The 16,119-nt window shown below is 43.5% G+C and overlaps 1 protein-coding gene across 1 annotated transcript in view; it reads left to right on the forward strand.

Moving 5' to 3' along the window:
- SLC15A1 (solute carrier family 15 member 1) overlaps nt 1–10,090 on the forward strand; it is a gene marked incomplete at both ends in the record, with an annotated part of 35,992 nt that extends 25,902 nt beyond the window's left edge. Inside the window, 5 exons of the mRNA XM_082675357.1 lie at nt 6,344–6,451; nt 6,574–6,682; nt 7,232–7,375; nt 8,856–8,963; nt 9,899–10,090. Of these exons, the coding sequence (XP_082531483.1) occupies nt 6,344–6,451; nt 6,574–6,682; nt 7,232–7,375; nt 8,856–8,963; nt 9,899–10,090 (661 nt within the window). The remainder of the gene's footprint in view (nt 1–6,343; nt 6,452–6,573; nt 6,683–7,231; nt 7,376–8,855; nt 8,964–9,898) is intronic.
- Nucleotides 10,091–16,119: the final 6,029 nt, after the last annotated feature.

Here is a 16,119-nt window from a genome sequence, read left to right on the forward strand (position 1 = left end):
AAAGTAAGTCTGGATGTGATTTTATTCATCTTGCCTGCACTAGGCCCTTTGAATGTTTGGTTCCTTCCCTCGTTTTCTTTGTTCCCTTCTGTATTCGTTTGCTAGGGCTGCCATAACAAAGTGCCACAGACTGGGAGGCTTAAACAAAAAGAAAATGACTTCCTCACCGTTCCGGAGGCTGGACGTCTGAGGTCAAGGTGTCGGCAGGGCTGGTTTCCTCTGAGGTCTCTCTCCTTGGCTTGTAGATGCCGTCTTCTCCCTCTGTCTTCACATGGTCATCCCTCTGTGTGTGCCTGTGTCTTAATCTCCTCTTCTTATAAGGACACCAGTCATCTTGGATTAAGGCCCACCCTCATGACTTCATTTTACCTCTTTAAAGACCTTGTCTCCAAATACAGTCCCATTCCAAGATATTGGGGGGTTAGGACTTGCGCATATGAATTGGGAAGTGGGGAACACAATTCAGCCCCTAATACCTTTTCCAGCTTCTGGATTGTTGTTCTGTCCCTCACACACGCACATACACACAACTGCCTTAGCAGACCTGGAAGGAAGTACACTAATAATGGTCACCTGGCCCTTTCCTGACCTTTGTATTTGATTCTGAGCTGGCAGCACCTCTGGGATTTCCTTTGTGCCTCAGAATCCATTGCTTTGATTTTGTCAAAAATGTCTCCCGGGCTTCCCTGGTGGCGCAGTGGTTGAGGGTCCGCCTGCCGATGCAGGGGACACGGGTTCGTGCCCCGGTCCGGGAAGATCCCACGTGCCGCGGAGCAGCTGGGCCCGTGAGCCATGGCCGCTGAGCCTGCGCGTCCAGAGCCTGTGCTCCGCAACGGGAGAGGCCACAACAGTGAGAGGCCCGCGTACCGCAAAAAAAAAAAAAAAGTCTCCTAACTTTAGAAACTTTGGACAATTTAGATTGTGGTATCCTTTCTTGTTCTGGTGCTGTTAAAGCTTCGTTCTTCTCCTCCTCTTCCTCTCCTCCCCCTCTTCCTTCCCCTCCCCCTCTTCCTTCCCCTTCCCTTTTCCCCCTTCCTCACTCCTCTCCCTCTCCTCCTTCATTGTCTTTGATGAGATCTTACAAAAGAAGGATACATGAGGTCACCAACACTTAACTCCACCAATCCATCCATGTGGTAAAAGATAAACCAGAAACTTTTTTCTTTTTATTGGCAACAACAAATTCTTAATGGATCAAAGGTTTTATTATTTATTATTTCAGTAATGCCCAAGAGACACATTTTAAAAAAAAGGGAAGTTCTGAAAAACTAGCATCAGAAACAAACTGATAATTAGAACAACTTCAAAAATTTCAGGAAGTCAGACTTCTGAGTAATATATGAACTAAAGGAATAGTATATAGAATCTTAAGCAAAATGGAATCCTCTTAATTATGTGGTATCAGGAAGCTGCAGGACTTAACAGACTACAGTCTTTTAAATAAATGGCAAGATACTTCATTCAAAAAGTGGTCGAGAGTTTGATACTAATCTTTCTCATGAATTTTTTTAACATTACATATTGCTACATATATATGTATCTATAAACAATATGTTTTTGGCATGTTTTTAAACTTAAAATGTTATTGTTGGGCTTCCCTGGTGGCGCAGTGGTTGAGAGTCCTCCTGCTGATGCAGGGGACGCGGGTTCGTGCCCCAGTCCGGGAAGATCCCACATGCCGCGGAGCGGCTGGGCCCGTGAGCCATGGCCGCTGAGCCTGCGCGTCCGGAGCCTGTGCTCCACAACGGGAGAGGCCACAACAGTGAGAGGCCCGCGTACCGCCAAAAAAAAAAGAAAAAAAAAAGTTATTGTCTTGTGTATATGTCATTCTACAATCATATTATAAAATATATTACATTAAAATATTATTTTAATATTTAGTCACATTCATATATGTGTCCCTTATCCATTCACTTAAACCATTGTATAATATTCCATTGCGTAGATATACCACAATTTTTTTGGTCCATTCCTCTGTACAGGAAATTTAGGTTATTTTCATTTTTCCAAACAATGTCACAGTCCACATTCACATATGTTTCTTTGTCCACATGTGGGAAGTTTCTCGAGGGCAGTGATCTTTAAACCTTTTATCACATTCAATAAAAATATTTTGAGCATGTACCCACAATGTATGAATATGGTATCCTTTATAAATTATAAATGTATATAAACTACTGTACCAAATTAATATGTTCATCATAAGTAATACAAAAAAGAAATATAAAAAGGATGAAGAAAGTTTTAAAAAACAATATTTTACAAATATTTTTATTCAGTAGTGGTACAGAAATCATTCATATAGATAATGTGATTGTATGCTTCCTTGGTTGCTAAAAATCTCAATTTAAGATTTACTGTCAGTTCAGTTTATTTCAGTCCTGGTCTTGACGACTGCCATACTGAAAAAACACTCCCTTTAAGGAGGGAGTGTAGCTGGGACATGATTGGCCATAAGTAGATTCAGAAAGATATCTTCATTTTAAAAATTGTGGAGTTTTCCAAAAACGGTACTGGAAATCCACATACAAAGGACTGACGTTGAACACCCGCCTCACTGATCCCACATATAAAAGTTAACTCGATGGGTCATAGACCTAAATATAACTAAAGCAATACAATTTCTAGAAGAAAAATAGGAATGAATCTTTGTGACCTTGGATTAGGCAGTGGTTTCTTATATATGAAACTAAAAGCACAAACAACAACAACAAAAATACTAATAGGCTTCATCAAAATTGAAAACATTTGTGCTACAAATGATGCCATCAACAAAGTGAAAGACAACCCACAGGATGAGAGAAAATATTTGCAAATCATATATGAGAGACTTATATTCCAAATGTATGAAAATTATTACTACTCAATAGTAAAGGGACAGATAACCCAATTTTTTAAATGGGCAAAGTATTTGAATAGACATTTATCCAAAACAAATACTGTTGGCCAAAAAGTACATGAAAAGATGCCCAGCAGCATTATTCATTAGGGAAATGTGAATCCAAACAACAAGATACCCCTTCACATTCACCAGGCTCTAATAAATAAATTTAAAAAAAAAACAGGTAATAAAAAGTGTTGGTGAGGAGGCAGATAAATTGGAATCCTTATACACATCTGGTGCGAATGTAAACTGATGCAACCACTTTGAAAAACTGTTTCTCAAAATGTTAAACATAGAGTTACCAGATGACCCAGCAGTGTTTCACCTAGGTATACACCCACAAGAAATGGAAACATACGTCCACTCGAAAACTTGTAGATGGATGTTCATAGCAGCATTAGTCACCACAGACAAAATGTAGAAACAGTTCAAACGCCCATTAACTGATAAACAAAATGTGGTCTATCCATACAATGGAATGTTATTCAGTGATGAAGAGAGATGGAGTACTGCTATATGCTGTCACATGAATACACCTTAAAAACATTATGCTGAGTGAAGGAAGCCAGGCACGAAGACCTCCTGGTGTATGATCCCATGTACATGAAACGGCAGGCAAATCCACAGAGACAGAAAGGAGATTAGAGGTTGCCAAGGACTGTGGGGAGGGGCATGGAGAGAGACTACTCACGGGCATTGAGTTTCTTTTTGGAGCGATGAGAACTGGACTCTTGTGATGGTTGCACAACCATGTGGCTGTAGTGAAATCACTGAATTGCACACTTTAAAGGGGTGAATTTTGCGGTATGTGAACTATAGCTCATAAAGCCTTTTTTTAAAAAATTTTTTATTGAAGAGGAACAAATATCTCTGTCCCCTCGTTATAATTTTTTTTTTTTTTTTTTTGCTGTACGCGGGCCTTTCACTGTTGTGGCCTCTCCCGTTGCGGAGCACAGGCTCCGGACGCGCAGGCTCAGCGGCCATGGCTCACGGGCCCAGCCGCTCCGCAGCACGTGGGATCTTCCCGGACCGGGGCACGAACCCACGTCCCCTGCATCAGCAGGCAGACTCTCAACCACTGCGCCACCAGGGAAGCCCCCCTTGTTATTCTTTAAGGAACTGGTCCCATCTTGTTTTCTCAGCTGGTTCCCACTCTCCATCCCTCCTCCCATGATCACTTTGTAGCTTAGATCCTGGTGCTCCTAAGATGTCAGGCCAGCTTGAAGCCTAGTGGACCCTAGGATTTGCCTGATCAGAGCTCTTAGAGCACAATTGATCTGGAACCTCCGCTTTCCATGCTTTTTGAAGCACTCAGAATGTGTTTGCTGTTTATCCTCTTCTATTTTCTGTGTGTATATGAAAACACATCTGATACGTGTGATGTTGCTTTTTTTTTTTTTTTTCAGATTATTTCCATTCTTATTGGTATCTTGTACCAGCCCTGAGACATATGTCAGGCAGGCAGTAGTACTCAAGCCTTAGGATAGGATTTATTCAGTCTTCTGGCTTATAATATATAAAGCCAGGCCCCAGGCCCAAGGGTCTACTTCCTAATTGCATACTGTTTCCACTGTCTGTCTTTTGAATGGTTCATCTTAACCTTTTATAAAAGTGGCATTTACAGTTTGGAGCAATATTCACTCTATTAGGCTCCTGTTGACCTACATCAGGTTCAGTTTTCTATTTTAATCACCTGTTAAATGACACCAAGTCAAATGTTTCATAAAAATGTTGTCTCAGTCCCTGGAATTTGACCAATATTACTTATTGCCACAAAATAGATGAAACTTGGCCACTGTTGACAAAAAAATTAATCAATAGTCTATCTAAAGGAGAAGTAGAGAATTTTATTTGAGCAGATCTAAAAGATTATAACCCAGGAGACAGTCTTTCAAAAAACTCTGAGGACTGTTCTCCTTGTTAGAAGTCAAAGGTACTTCATTGATACAAAGGTACCTCAAGGGAATTCTCTGGTGGTCCAGTGGTTAGGACTCCATGCTTTCACTGCCGAGAGCTTGGGTTCAATCCCTGGTTAGGGAACTAAGATCCCACAAGCTGCCTGGCATGGCCAAAAAAAAAAAAAAAAACACCACAAAGGTACTTCAAAATACACATTTTTGAGGCAAAAGATTGTACATCAAAATGACACACATTTTTACATAAGGTTCACCAAAAACACATAGTCTAAGTCTGCACATACAAAGCAAGCAGTAGGTCACCACAACCCCTTACAGAATTAGGAGAGAATGTTATCTTCCAAGGAGTTACACTGCTGATGTCAGAAGAAAGGGAAAAAAAATTGATCTTTATGGTGGAGCCAGCATTCCCACCTTTGGGGAGGTCAAGTTAATGTATAATGCACACTGCATATTAGGGAGCGCTCAATACAGAGCAGGGAATGTTATGTTTCCATATTCTTGTCCTGCCTTAAAACGTAAATTTTATTCCATCACCATGTATTTTAGGGATGTGGAAGTTAAATTGTTCTTTATGGTACTTAGGTGTATACTGTTATTACTTCTCGTTCTCTGAATTGGATAACCTTCTGTATGCCTTCAATCACCTATCTGGTAGGAGAGATCCGCTGGTCTTATTTGGGGTAGCCCCCTTCTCCCTGGGGCAGTACAAGAGTACCAGAGTCTTCTCTAGCCTGGAACACTTGAGGAAGGGATCTCTAATCATCTGTCCACCCGGCCACCACCTATATGGTCCTTTGGAGGCAAACAACTCTCAAACGGTCCCATTGAAGCTTGGGCACAGGGAATGTTTCAGAGACTGGAAACCTTGGGACCCAGCACCCAGTCCTACTGGGTGTTCCATTCCCAGCCGTATTCCCGTGGGGTGCTGATCACTGTTACTCCACGACCTGCAGACACAGGTCTCTGCCATCTGAAGGGAATTCCTCAAAACTGTCTCTGATTGCTGGGCTGGCCCATGTCTTCCTGTCCACTCCTTGGAGCCCCTGCCTGCCTGAAGCTGCTCTTTAAAGTAAAGGAAATGAATGGGCTTCCCTGACGCTGTAAAAGAAGCCCCAGTTGGAGGCTGTCTTTTAGGTACTCGGCAGCTACTGCTTTTGGTCCTTCATCACTTTGGCTGTCAAGCTTCTGAAATAAGAAGCGCAAAGACATGGCTGCCTTCCGGAGGGGGAGGAGATCAGCAGCTATTTCAATCTGTACTTAATATCCCAAAATACCACTGAAATAGTTCCTAGTCAGAGAGTACTTAGAACAGTTCCCGGCATTTACCGGTGTTAAATAAATTCTTTTAGGTGTGTTCTCATGAGGTGAGCAAAGACAAACCTAGAGTAAGTCACTTTCTGCCTTTATACTGTAGAAATCTTCTGCAGACATCTTAAATTCCTTCCAAAAGGGAACAGATCCCAACTTCAGATACACATACTGTGACCTGGAGCAAGTCATTCCATAGTCCACTCACAAGACAGATGGTTTTCTGTTTCAGATTTGTAAATACTCTTGCTGAGAGCTTCAGTGTCACAATGGGTGAGGAAATTTATGAAAACGTCACCAGTCACAATGCCAGCGAATATCATTTTTTCTCTTCTGGCAGGTAAGTACCTGTAGTGGACACTTTGCTCCCAAGTTCAAGGGTTTCAAGTCTTTTCCTTTAAATAATACATTGAAACTTTCAATACCAAGAACGTTAATTTATATTAATCTTCCTTTTCATAGAAAGAGCTTCACAATAAACTCATCAGAGATTGCACAACACTGTGGAAATGAGTTCGAAACATCCTACCTTGAATTTGGTAGTGCGTATACCTATGTAATCACAAGGAAGGTTAGTAACTCATTGCACTGAATCAGAAGTTCCACTCAAAGTTTATTGATATGAGTCCTTGAAAACAGGACATAGTAATGATTTAACAGAGTGATATTAGGATCTGTATTTTAAACGAATTTAGAATTAATTCAGTTCACCACTAATTCTGTGGTTTATCATTGCCTTAAGTTCACCTTTAGAATAAAATTAAACAGACTGACCTGCTCTAAACGTTCACATTGACCACTGTCCTCATAGACCGTCAACATGGACCTTGGAAGCTTTTCGTTCAAAGAGCTGGCAATGTTTTCAACAAACCTGACTTCCAATCTGCTCTCTTATTTAAGAATAAAAAGCTAGTGAACATATTTTCAAATCCTACCAAGTCCATCCCATCCCAAGGATAAAATGCAGTTTTGCATATTTACATTTAAAATGTGTGCTTTCTGGAAGATCCTTTGGTGTAACCCTGAAGGTCCAAATTCAGTTTGCCTGTCTGAGCAATTTTTATTCTGGAAGCAGTCTCGCTTTTCATTTCTTCTTCTTGCTTTTGCCTTACTGGTTTAGGATAACGGCTGCCTCGAACCGATAGTAGTTGAAGATATTTCCCCGAACACAGTCAGCATGGCCCTGCAAATCCCCCAGTACTTCCTCCTCACCTGCGGCGAGGTGGTTTTCTCCGTCACGGGATTGGAGTTCTCATATTCTCAGGTTTCCTATCTGTCGTTCTGTACACCCCTCTCCTACAACCCTGCCTTCAAATAATGCTGCTGGGACTTAGTTAAAAGCTGGGGTAGCCATGTATTTACAGTGTAAAAAAAATTCTAGAAAGCATTATGGTAGGTTCTACCAAACAAGGTTTTAGAAATTACCAAGTCTTATTTACTGAATAAGAATATTACCGTTTAGGGAATTCCCTGGCGGTCCAGTGGTTAGGACTCCATGCTTTCACTGCCGAGAGCACAGGTTCAATCCCTGGTCGGGGAACTGAGATCCTGCAAGCCACACGGCGTGGCCAAAAAAAAAAAAAAAAAAAAAGGAATATTACAATTTAGCATCATGAGTGTCCATATATAGGTATCTGAATTCCCAGTCACATGCTAGAGATTTGGGGTCCTAAGTAGGAAAAACTACATTAACGACCATTACCAGGGTCGTGATGGTCAGTGGATCCCACGTTCTGAAACAACCTGTTCATAGCAGGCTCATGCATAGGTCTGTGTCCTCATTATTTTTAAGGTTCACTCGAGGTCTCTTTGTAGCTCCCAGTAAACACACTGATTAAGGCCTAGCTTTTATTTTATTTATTATTATTATTTATTTATTTATTTTTGCGGTACGCGGGCCTTTCACTGTTGTGGCCTCTCCCGTCGCGGAGCACAGGCTCCGGACGTGCAGGCCCAGCGGCCATGGCTCACGGGCCCAGCCGCTCCGCGGCATGTGGGATCTTCCCGGACCGAGGCACGAACCCGTGTCCCCTGCATCGGCAGGCGGACTCTCAACCACTGCGCCACCAGGGAAGCCCAAGGCCTAGCTTTTAAAAGTTAAAAAGTAGTATTGCTTTTGTGACTATTAGACTAATGAGGCACATTTTGCTGATACCTAAATTAGAGCTTAGGTTCTAAACTATTTTATCAAAATACAGTGACAGTCGTCCTAAGCCCAGCGTGCCTAATACCTTCAAGTTTTGCAGTAAAGATGGTAAATATGAGCTGGGTAATCCCTTTCTGCGATGACCTCACAGTCTAGTTAAGGAGAGGACTGTAACACAGGTGACAAGAGTTCTAAGAGAAGTTTTGGTGACATAGCGGGGAAGCTCCCCAAAGAGCAAGGTGACAGCGCAGAGAGCAGCCTCCATTTGGGGGGACGGAGAGGTTGGACTGGATGGCTTTGTCTGAAAATTCTTCTGTAGAAGCAGAATCGGTTCACCTATAGATTCGTCCATTTCATTAAGATGAGAGCTTTGCAAGCATGTGGAGAGTGAAAAACAAAGGATTCTTGTGTGTTCATACCACAGGAGCATTTGGGATGTCTTGTTATCCAAGTGATAATCCTTTTTGCATTTAGACCAGCCTGACTCTTAATGTGCATTTTGGGGGTAGACGGCCTAATTAAGGGAGTCGGTGAGTTAGCTGTGTTCCGCTCTGCGGTTGACGTCTACATCGGGACTCACTCTGTTTCGTTTCCTCAGGCTCCTTCCAACATGAAGTCAGTGCTTCAAGCAGGGTGGCTGTTGACAGTGGCAGCTGGCAACTTCATTGTCCTTATCGTAGCAGGAGCGGGCTCGTTCAGCGAACAGGTACTGGTGCAGACAGAGATCGCGCGTACCTCTGTCTTCTCACCTGTTAATCGTCATCGCGACGACCCTCCCTAGCTGTCTGTATATACACGTGGTCCTCTTGGCTAATGGCTGAGGAGAACTGCCAGACCAGCCAGACAGGGCAGATACAAAAAGGCCTTATGGCCAAGTGCGTGCTGATGCTTCTTATTTCTACTTGGAAAATAACCAGATGTAACCAGATGGGGTTAACATACCTACACGCTCATATGGTTTTACTACCAAAGGAAACATCTTTCCTGGCCTCAGTGAATGCGGCTCAGTGGCCCCAAAGCAGGCGTGTTATCCAGAAAGTTTCACAGTACCTAAAGTTAAAGCCATCCTAAAGGGTGTCGTAATTTTTCCCATTAAAATAAAATGAGGGCTTTTCTGGTTCTGGAACTCTCCTTCAGCACTCAGAAGCTCTGCCTCATGAGGGAGCTGTCCCTTTACCCCATCAGACTCATTACTTCCCCCACCAGGGCCCGTCAGAGCCTGTGCTAATCCTGCGTGCTCATGACCTCAGCGTTCTGCGGAAGATAACCTGGGGGTCTTACCTGAGAACGCACATTCTTTTTCCCTCAAGAGTACTCTGCCTGCTGTGCCCTGGGTCCCCATCCTTCCAGGGGCCAGCTATTTGTCTTAAGACTCGGGTTTTTCGGAAATTTTGTCTCATCTTCTTAAAGTCCTGGGTGTCTGCACTCCAGAGCCGTTCCAAGAACGTGACTGTTACATTGGGCATTCAAGAAAAGCTGGCCATTCTGTATCTGTGGCAGTAGCTACCAGTTTCCCCTAACAACTTCATTTCCAACACCTTCGATCTGGATGTCTCTAGAAAACATACCCGCGATATATACATTCCCATAACCTGTATTGTTTTTGTTTCTTTCCTCGCTCCAACTTCAATTCCTTCAAAGTGGGCCGAGTATGTTCTGTTTGCGGGGTTGCTTCTGGTCGTCAGCGTAATATTTGCCGTCATGGCCCGATTCTATACGTACGTCAGTCCAGCAGAGATTGAAGCTCAGTTTGATACGGATGAAAAGAAAAAGTACCCGGAAGAGAGTAACCCATATCCCAAGTTGGACTCCGACTTACAGACACAGCTGTGAATATCAAGAAGCAAGTGGAGGACGGATTGGGCCCAGGATGTGCCCAGGTGTCTGTCCCCTGGGGGCAGGACACTCTGTTGTATGGCCGCTGATGGGGAAGACTTCAGAACTGTGAAACAAACCAAGAAAGCTGTTCTCTAAGCAGCCAGCAATGAACCTAACACTCTAAAAGAAGTCCTTTTGTTTGTTTGTTTTTCAGAGAAGTCTTATTTAAAGCACACACACACACACATACTTTCACAACACTGAGTCCACACCCCGCATTTAACTCCTTTCCTAACACACGAAGTTATTTTGGCCTAACTTGAATTTTTGAAATGGTGGCAAAGTTCCATATTGTTTGCATTCAAACACTCTATGGAAACAATGTTAAATGAGGCAAAAAGTGACTGTTCAGGCTTTAGAATGGTACACCATAAGGACCGGCTAGTAGGAACTGGTAACTTTACCTTCTGTTTTTAGTTTTGTCTTTCCAGTCCCTACCTCTTTTTAAATTATGTATAACTCAAAAAACTACTCAGGTAAAGGCAAGTCATGATTTTTAGAGTTTCAATGGTATGAAATAAATTCTCATTCTTAAGAGTAAGTGTCTGTGTATTTGGGTGGGGGCAGAGTAAGAAATCCTTAACATTTCCTTTCCTGATTATAAAAGCTGTGCCCGCTCATTAAAATTTCCTCAGAAGGTGATAAAAGCATGAACAAAGCAAGACCCACATACAGTAAATTCCAGGAACATGAACTATCAAAGTTTGTTTCCTGCTTTTCTCGGGGTTATCTGTGGCTACACTGCTCTTTTCTACTAGGAGCTTCCCGTGTGCATATATTTGTACCATCTCAAAGTGTTTTTCTCAATACTCGTGAGCATTTTTCTACTTGAATAAAAATCGTTCCAAAATATTATGAACACTTCCTGCCAAATTCATCCTATAGATATTTATCATATAACCATTCCCAGGTATCAGACTCAGAACGAGTCCGCTTTGGCACTCTTGGAAAAACGAGCAACAGTTCTTAGACAGACGTGTGCACAGTTCTGAATGTGGAAACTGGTTCCTGGGTTAGGAGCTTGGATCTCTAAGATGCTTCATGCACAAGCTTGTCATTGCAGTGTGGAGACGGAATGAAACAGAGAAACAAAGTCTAGAGTGAGAAACGCAAATGTAATGATCAAAGCTTGCTGAGGACCTTTTCTACCCTTTGGATCAAGTCCTCATTCCTTAACTGTTTCTTCTGTGGATATGTCACCTTTCTCTCTGATCTACCAACTTCTTCTAGTTCCTGGAATGCAATGGGTTCTCACTTCTAGTCAAAGGCAAAAGAAAAATCAGGTCTTGAGACACTTATTTTCTACCCACCCCTCGCCCACGCACTCCTCCTGGCAAAATGCTCTTCATATTCAGGATCCAGGCCACTTCCTCCAACGGTTTTCCTGTTCCCCAGTTTCGTTACCAAATTAAGTTGCATGGTCCCTGTTTGAGACCTAGCCCAGCTGGGTTCAAGAAGGCAAATAACAAAACTGAAGCTGAGATGGACACAGCACAAGCTTTATTCATGGGCCAAAGAATGGAGAAACAGGAGGTAAGTTCACAGATCAACTTCTCACCCACCTGGTGAGAGGGATTTAATTTTAGAGTCAAGACGAAGGGAGGAGGAGTGAGGCTAATGACGGGAGGCATATGCATTAGTCTTTTAGCGCTTTTTCCGAGGGAGTGGAGCGCCACCGCGTTTATCCTTTTTTGGTCCTTGATGTCCGGTCATGGCCTTTGGTAGGTGTGTGTCATTTGATATGCTAATGTAGTAAAATCACTGTATAATGAGACTCAGGGTCTGTTGGAGGTCAGATTCGATTCGGGCCACCATCTTGGTCCCAGCTGGTTCCATCTGGGTTTGTTTTTTTAATTAATTGATTTATTTATGGCTGCGTTGGGTCTTCATTGCGGTGCGCAGGCTTCTCATTACGGTGGCTTCTCTTGTTGCGGAGCACAGGCTCTAGGTCTGCGGGGTTCAGTAGTTGTGGCACGCCGGCTCAGTAGTTGTGGCTCGCGAGCTCTAGAGTGCAGGCTCAGTAGTTGTGGCGCACGGGCTTAGTTGCTCCGCAGCATGTGGGATCTTCCCGGACCAGGGCTCGAACCCCTGTCCCCTGCATTGGCAGGCAGATTCTTAACCACTGCGCCACCAGGGAAGTTCCCATCTGGGTTTTTTTGTTTGTAGCTTCCTTTCTTATCTCTGGACCCTTTAACTTAAAGATTTATGTTCACTCCTGTTAAAAGTAGGGGTTGGCAGGTTTTGAGCAGAGACCTGGAGCAGCTCTGGCAACGGTCTGGCTGTCTCTCCTCTGCACTCCTGTCTCGCACCCCCGGTGTGTTGTGACTCTCCAGCTTTCCGTGGGCCGGAAGCTCTCTGCATGTATCCTGTGATCCACTTAATTTCCGGAAGGTGGTTGGCCTCTTTGTGTTAAATAACAATTTAAAATCTCTTGGACCATGAGGGGTGAGATGGAAGAGGCTGAGGACTGAACCTTGAGCAGCGATTTGAATGCGCCTCGGGGACAAGGTCTAGTGTGAAAGGCTCGCTATAAGGGACTATGGATTTTGCCTCTCTGGTCATTTCTACCCTCTAACTTACACAGTATGCCTTTGATGGAGGAAAACAACAGTCCCGGTGATGAGCTCTCAGCTCCATTACCCCACTCTCGTCAATAATCCAAAGAGAACTCATCCTAAATTCTCAAAATATATTCTGGTCCTAACACTTCTTACAGCCGCTGGGTAACACGGGGCAACTCTTCACCTTTCAAATCTCATTTTCCTCTCCTGCAAAACAGAGAGAACACGAGACAATGTGAAGTCTCTGAAATCCTCTGTTTGAGGGTACCTGGCACACACCAGGCTTCCAAATGTTGGATGAAGACCTGCCCCTCGATCGACGACGACATTAATATTGAGTACGCTTTGCAGTTGGACGAAAACATTAACTCAGTGTTAATGTGACCTCCACTGGCCTTTAAAGGATAAGAGGGGGGACGGGGGGCATCAGGGCACTTTGATCATCAGGGGTGAGTTTTCAGAGTGATCTTCCCTCTAATCTTCCCATTTCTTCCAAACGTAATCAAGACTGACGGGTGCGACCATGGGGGTTCTAGACAAAAGACTTTGGACAGTGGTAAGTGTCATGGGGCAGGAGTGGCCAAGGGGGACGCATGGGGCCAGATCCACAACCTCTGGTCTTCTGCCTTTTCCTTGGCCCCCATTTTTTTGTGCTTTACACCTTTCTCTAAGTTGCTGATCAGTGTTTAATCAAAATAATTCACTGACTTGAACATGGGCTGAGTGTTGAAGTACGATCCTACATGGGTTGGGGAGAGTATCTGGAATGGAAATGCTTCCGTTGTACATAGCAGGATTTCATTGTTTATACCTAAAAGCCAGAATAGTTTGTGGGGTTTTTGTTTTGTTGTTTTTTTAAATTTTTATTTTATGTTGGAGTATAGGTGATTTACAATATTGTGTTAGTTTCAGGTGTACAGCAAATTAATTCAGTTATACATATACATATATCTATTCTTTTTCAGATTCTTTTCCCATTTAGGTCATTACGGAATACTGAATAGAGTTCCCTGTGCTGTACGATAAGTCCCTGTTGATTATGTATTTTATATATACTAGTGTATATGTTAATCCCAAACATCTAATTTATCCCTCCTCCCCTTTCCGCTTTGGTAACCATAAGTTTGTTTTCTATGTCTGTGAGTCTGTTTCTGTTTTGTAAATAAGTTCATTTGTATCATTATTTTAGATTCCACGTATAAGTGATATCATATGATATTTGTCTTTCTTTGTCTGACTTACTTCACTTAGTATGATAATCTCCAGGTCTATCCATGTTGCTGCACATGGCATTATTTCATTCTTTTTATGGCTGAGTAATATTCCATTGTACCATCTTCTTTATCCATTCTTCTGTCAATGGGCATTTAGGTTGCTTCCATGTCCTGGCTATTGTAAATAGAGCTGCAACGAACATTTTGGTACATGACTCTTTTTGAATTATGATTTTCTCAGGGTGTATGCCCAGTAGTGGGATTGCTGGATCACATGCTAGCTGTATTTTTAGGTTTTGAGGAACCTCCATACTGTTCTCCATAGTGGCTGCACCAATTTACATTTGCACCAACAGTGTAGGAGGGTTTCCTTCTCTCCACACCCTCTCCAGCATTTATTGTTTGTAGACGTTTTGATGCAGAATATTTTGGACAGTGGTTATAATGTCCACATGAATCTTATTGGCCTATTCTTGTTTTGTTTCCACGTGTCTCCATAATTTTTTTTTTCATTTTGTGGATGTTCTTTATTTCTTTCAGGGTACTAACATTTATTTTGCATCTATTTTAGACTTTATAAAGTTACTTTATTAAATGCATCTTCCAGTTTAATTTTTGTTGACCATTTTAGCCATAGATTTTTGTCATGCATTCTGGACTACTTCTGCAGCTTCATTTTTTTTTTTTTTTATAAATTTATTTATTTTTGGCTGTGCTGGGTCTTCGTTGCTGCATGCAGGCTTTCTCTAGTTGCAGCGAGCGGGGGTACTCTTCTTTTTGTTGCGGTGCACGGGCTTCTCATTGCGGTGGCTTCTCTTGTTGCGGAGCATGGGCTCTAGGTGCGTGGGCTTCAGTAGTTGCAGCACATGGGCTCAGTAGTTGTGGTGCAAGGGCTTCGTTGCTCCGCGGCATGTGGGATCTTCCTGGGCCAGGGCTCAAACCCGTGCTCCTGCATTAGCAGGTGGATTCTTAATCACTGCGCCACCAGGGAAGTCCTGCAGCTTCATTTTTTTTAATGACAAATAGAAGTAGTTAACACTTATTGGACACTGAATATGGGCAGACAACATGTGAAGCACTTTACTGTGTCATGTTTACAAGCATGTGGTCCTTGCAATAGCCCTATAATTTAGATTCCTGTTATTATTCCCATTCCACAGAGCAGAAAACAGGCACAGAGAAACCAAGTAATCTGCCTAAGGTCACATCTACCATCTGGCTTAAGAACCCAGGCTACCAGCCACTACACCAGCCTGCCTCTCACTGCCAATGGTTACTGGACAGTATGGATTAACTGAATTTAATCCTTATAACAATAATAAAGAAGGTGTTATTACCCCCATTTTAGAGATGAGAGAACTGAGGAATAACCAGCTTAAGTAACTTGCCCACAGCCATATACCCAACAGTTGGCCAAGCCAGGATGTGAACCCAAGCATGTCTGAGCGGGGAGAAGTACCTCTCTTCTAATCACCAGGCTGTACTGTCTTTTTTCACGAAGTCAAATGCAGACATGTGATGGCAGGAGTGATGTACCAGGGACAAGGACAAAGGGCGCACTGGGGGGCCTCAGAGAAGCACGATCCACCCGAAATCCAGGTGGACACCCCAGGGCTGGCCTAGATGGGCAAGAGGGGCCATGTGTAGGGAGGAGAGGCTGGTAAACCCTGCTCTCAAAGGATGAAACAGAACAGATTAAACACAGTTACCATCTTAGAGGGATCCAGGACCTCCTGTAAAGACCTTGTGACGTTCTGGAAACACTGGAACGCCCTCCCCCGTGGATCTGGGTTTTGCACGCCCCCGTGGCCAGTGGGAGTCCTGGCGTTGGCGCCTCCGAGGTCATGGTGATCAGCTCTGAAGCTCGCCATGCAGGGGCCAGGGTCTCACATGAGGGGCAGCCGGCTTGGGAGGCAGGGGTAGGTGTGGGCTACAAAGGAGGAGTGGCCAGCAAGTCACAGCAGGGGCCACAGACAGCGGGCAAGCTGTCTGGTTTCCTTTCTCACTGTGGTAAAACACATGGGACAAAGTTCACCGCGAACCATTTTGAAGTCTCCAGAGTCCAGAGGCATTAAGAGCATCCACTCGGCTACGCAGCCCTCACCACCGGCCGCTCCAGAGCTTTTATCATCTTGCAAAACTGAAACTTCACCCTCATTAAACACTACCTCCCCACTCCCTGCTCCTCCCAGAGGCCTCCAGCAGTTCC

Source organism: Grampus griseus (genome assembly GCF_964374135.1).
Source record: "Grampus griseus genome assembly, chromosome: 18".
NCBI lineage: Eukaryota > Metazoa > Chordata > Mammalia > Artiodactyla > Delphinidae > Grampus > Grampus griseus.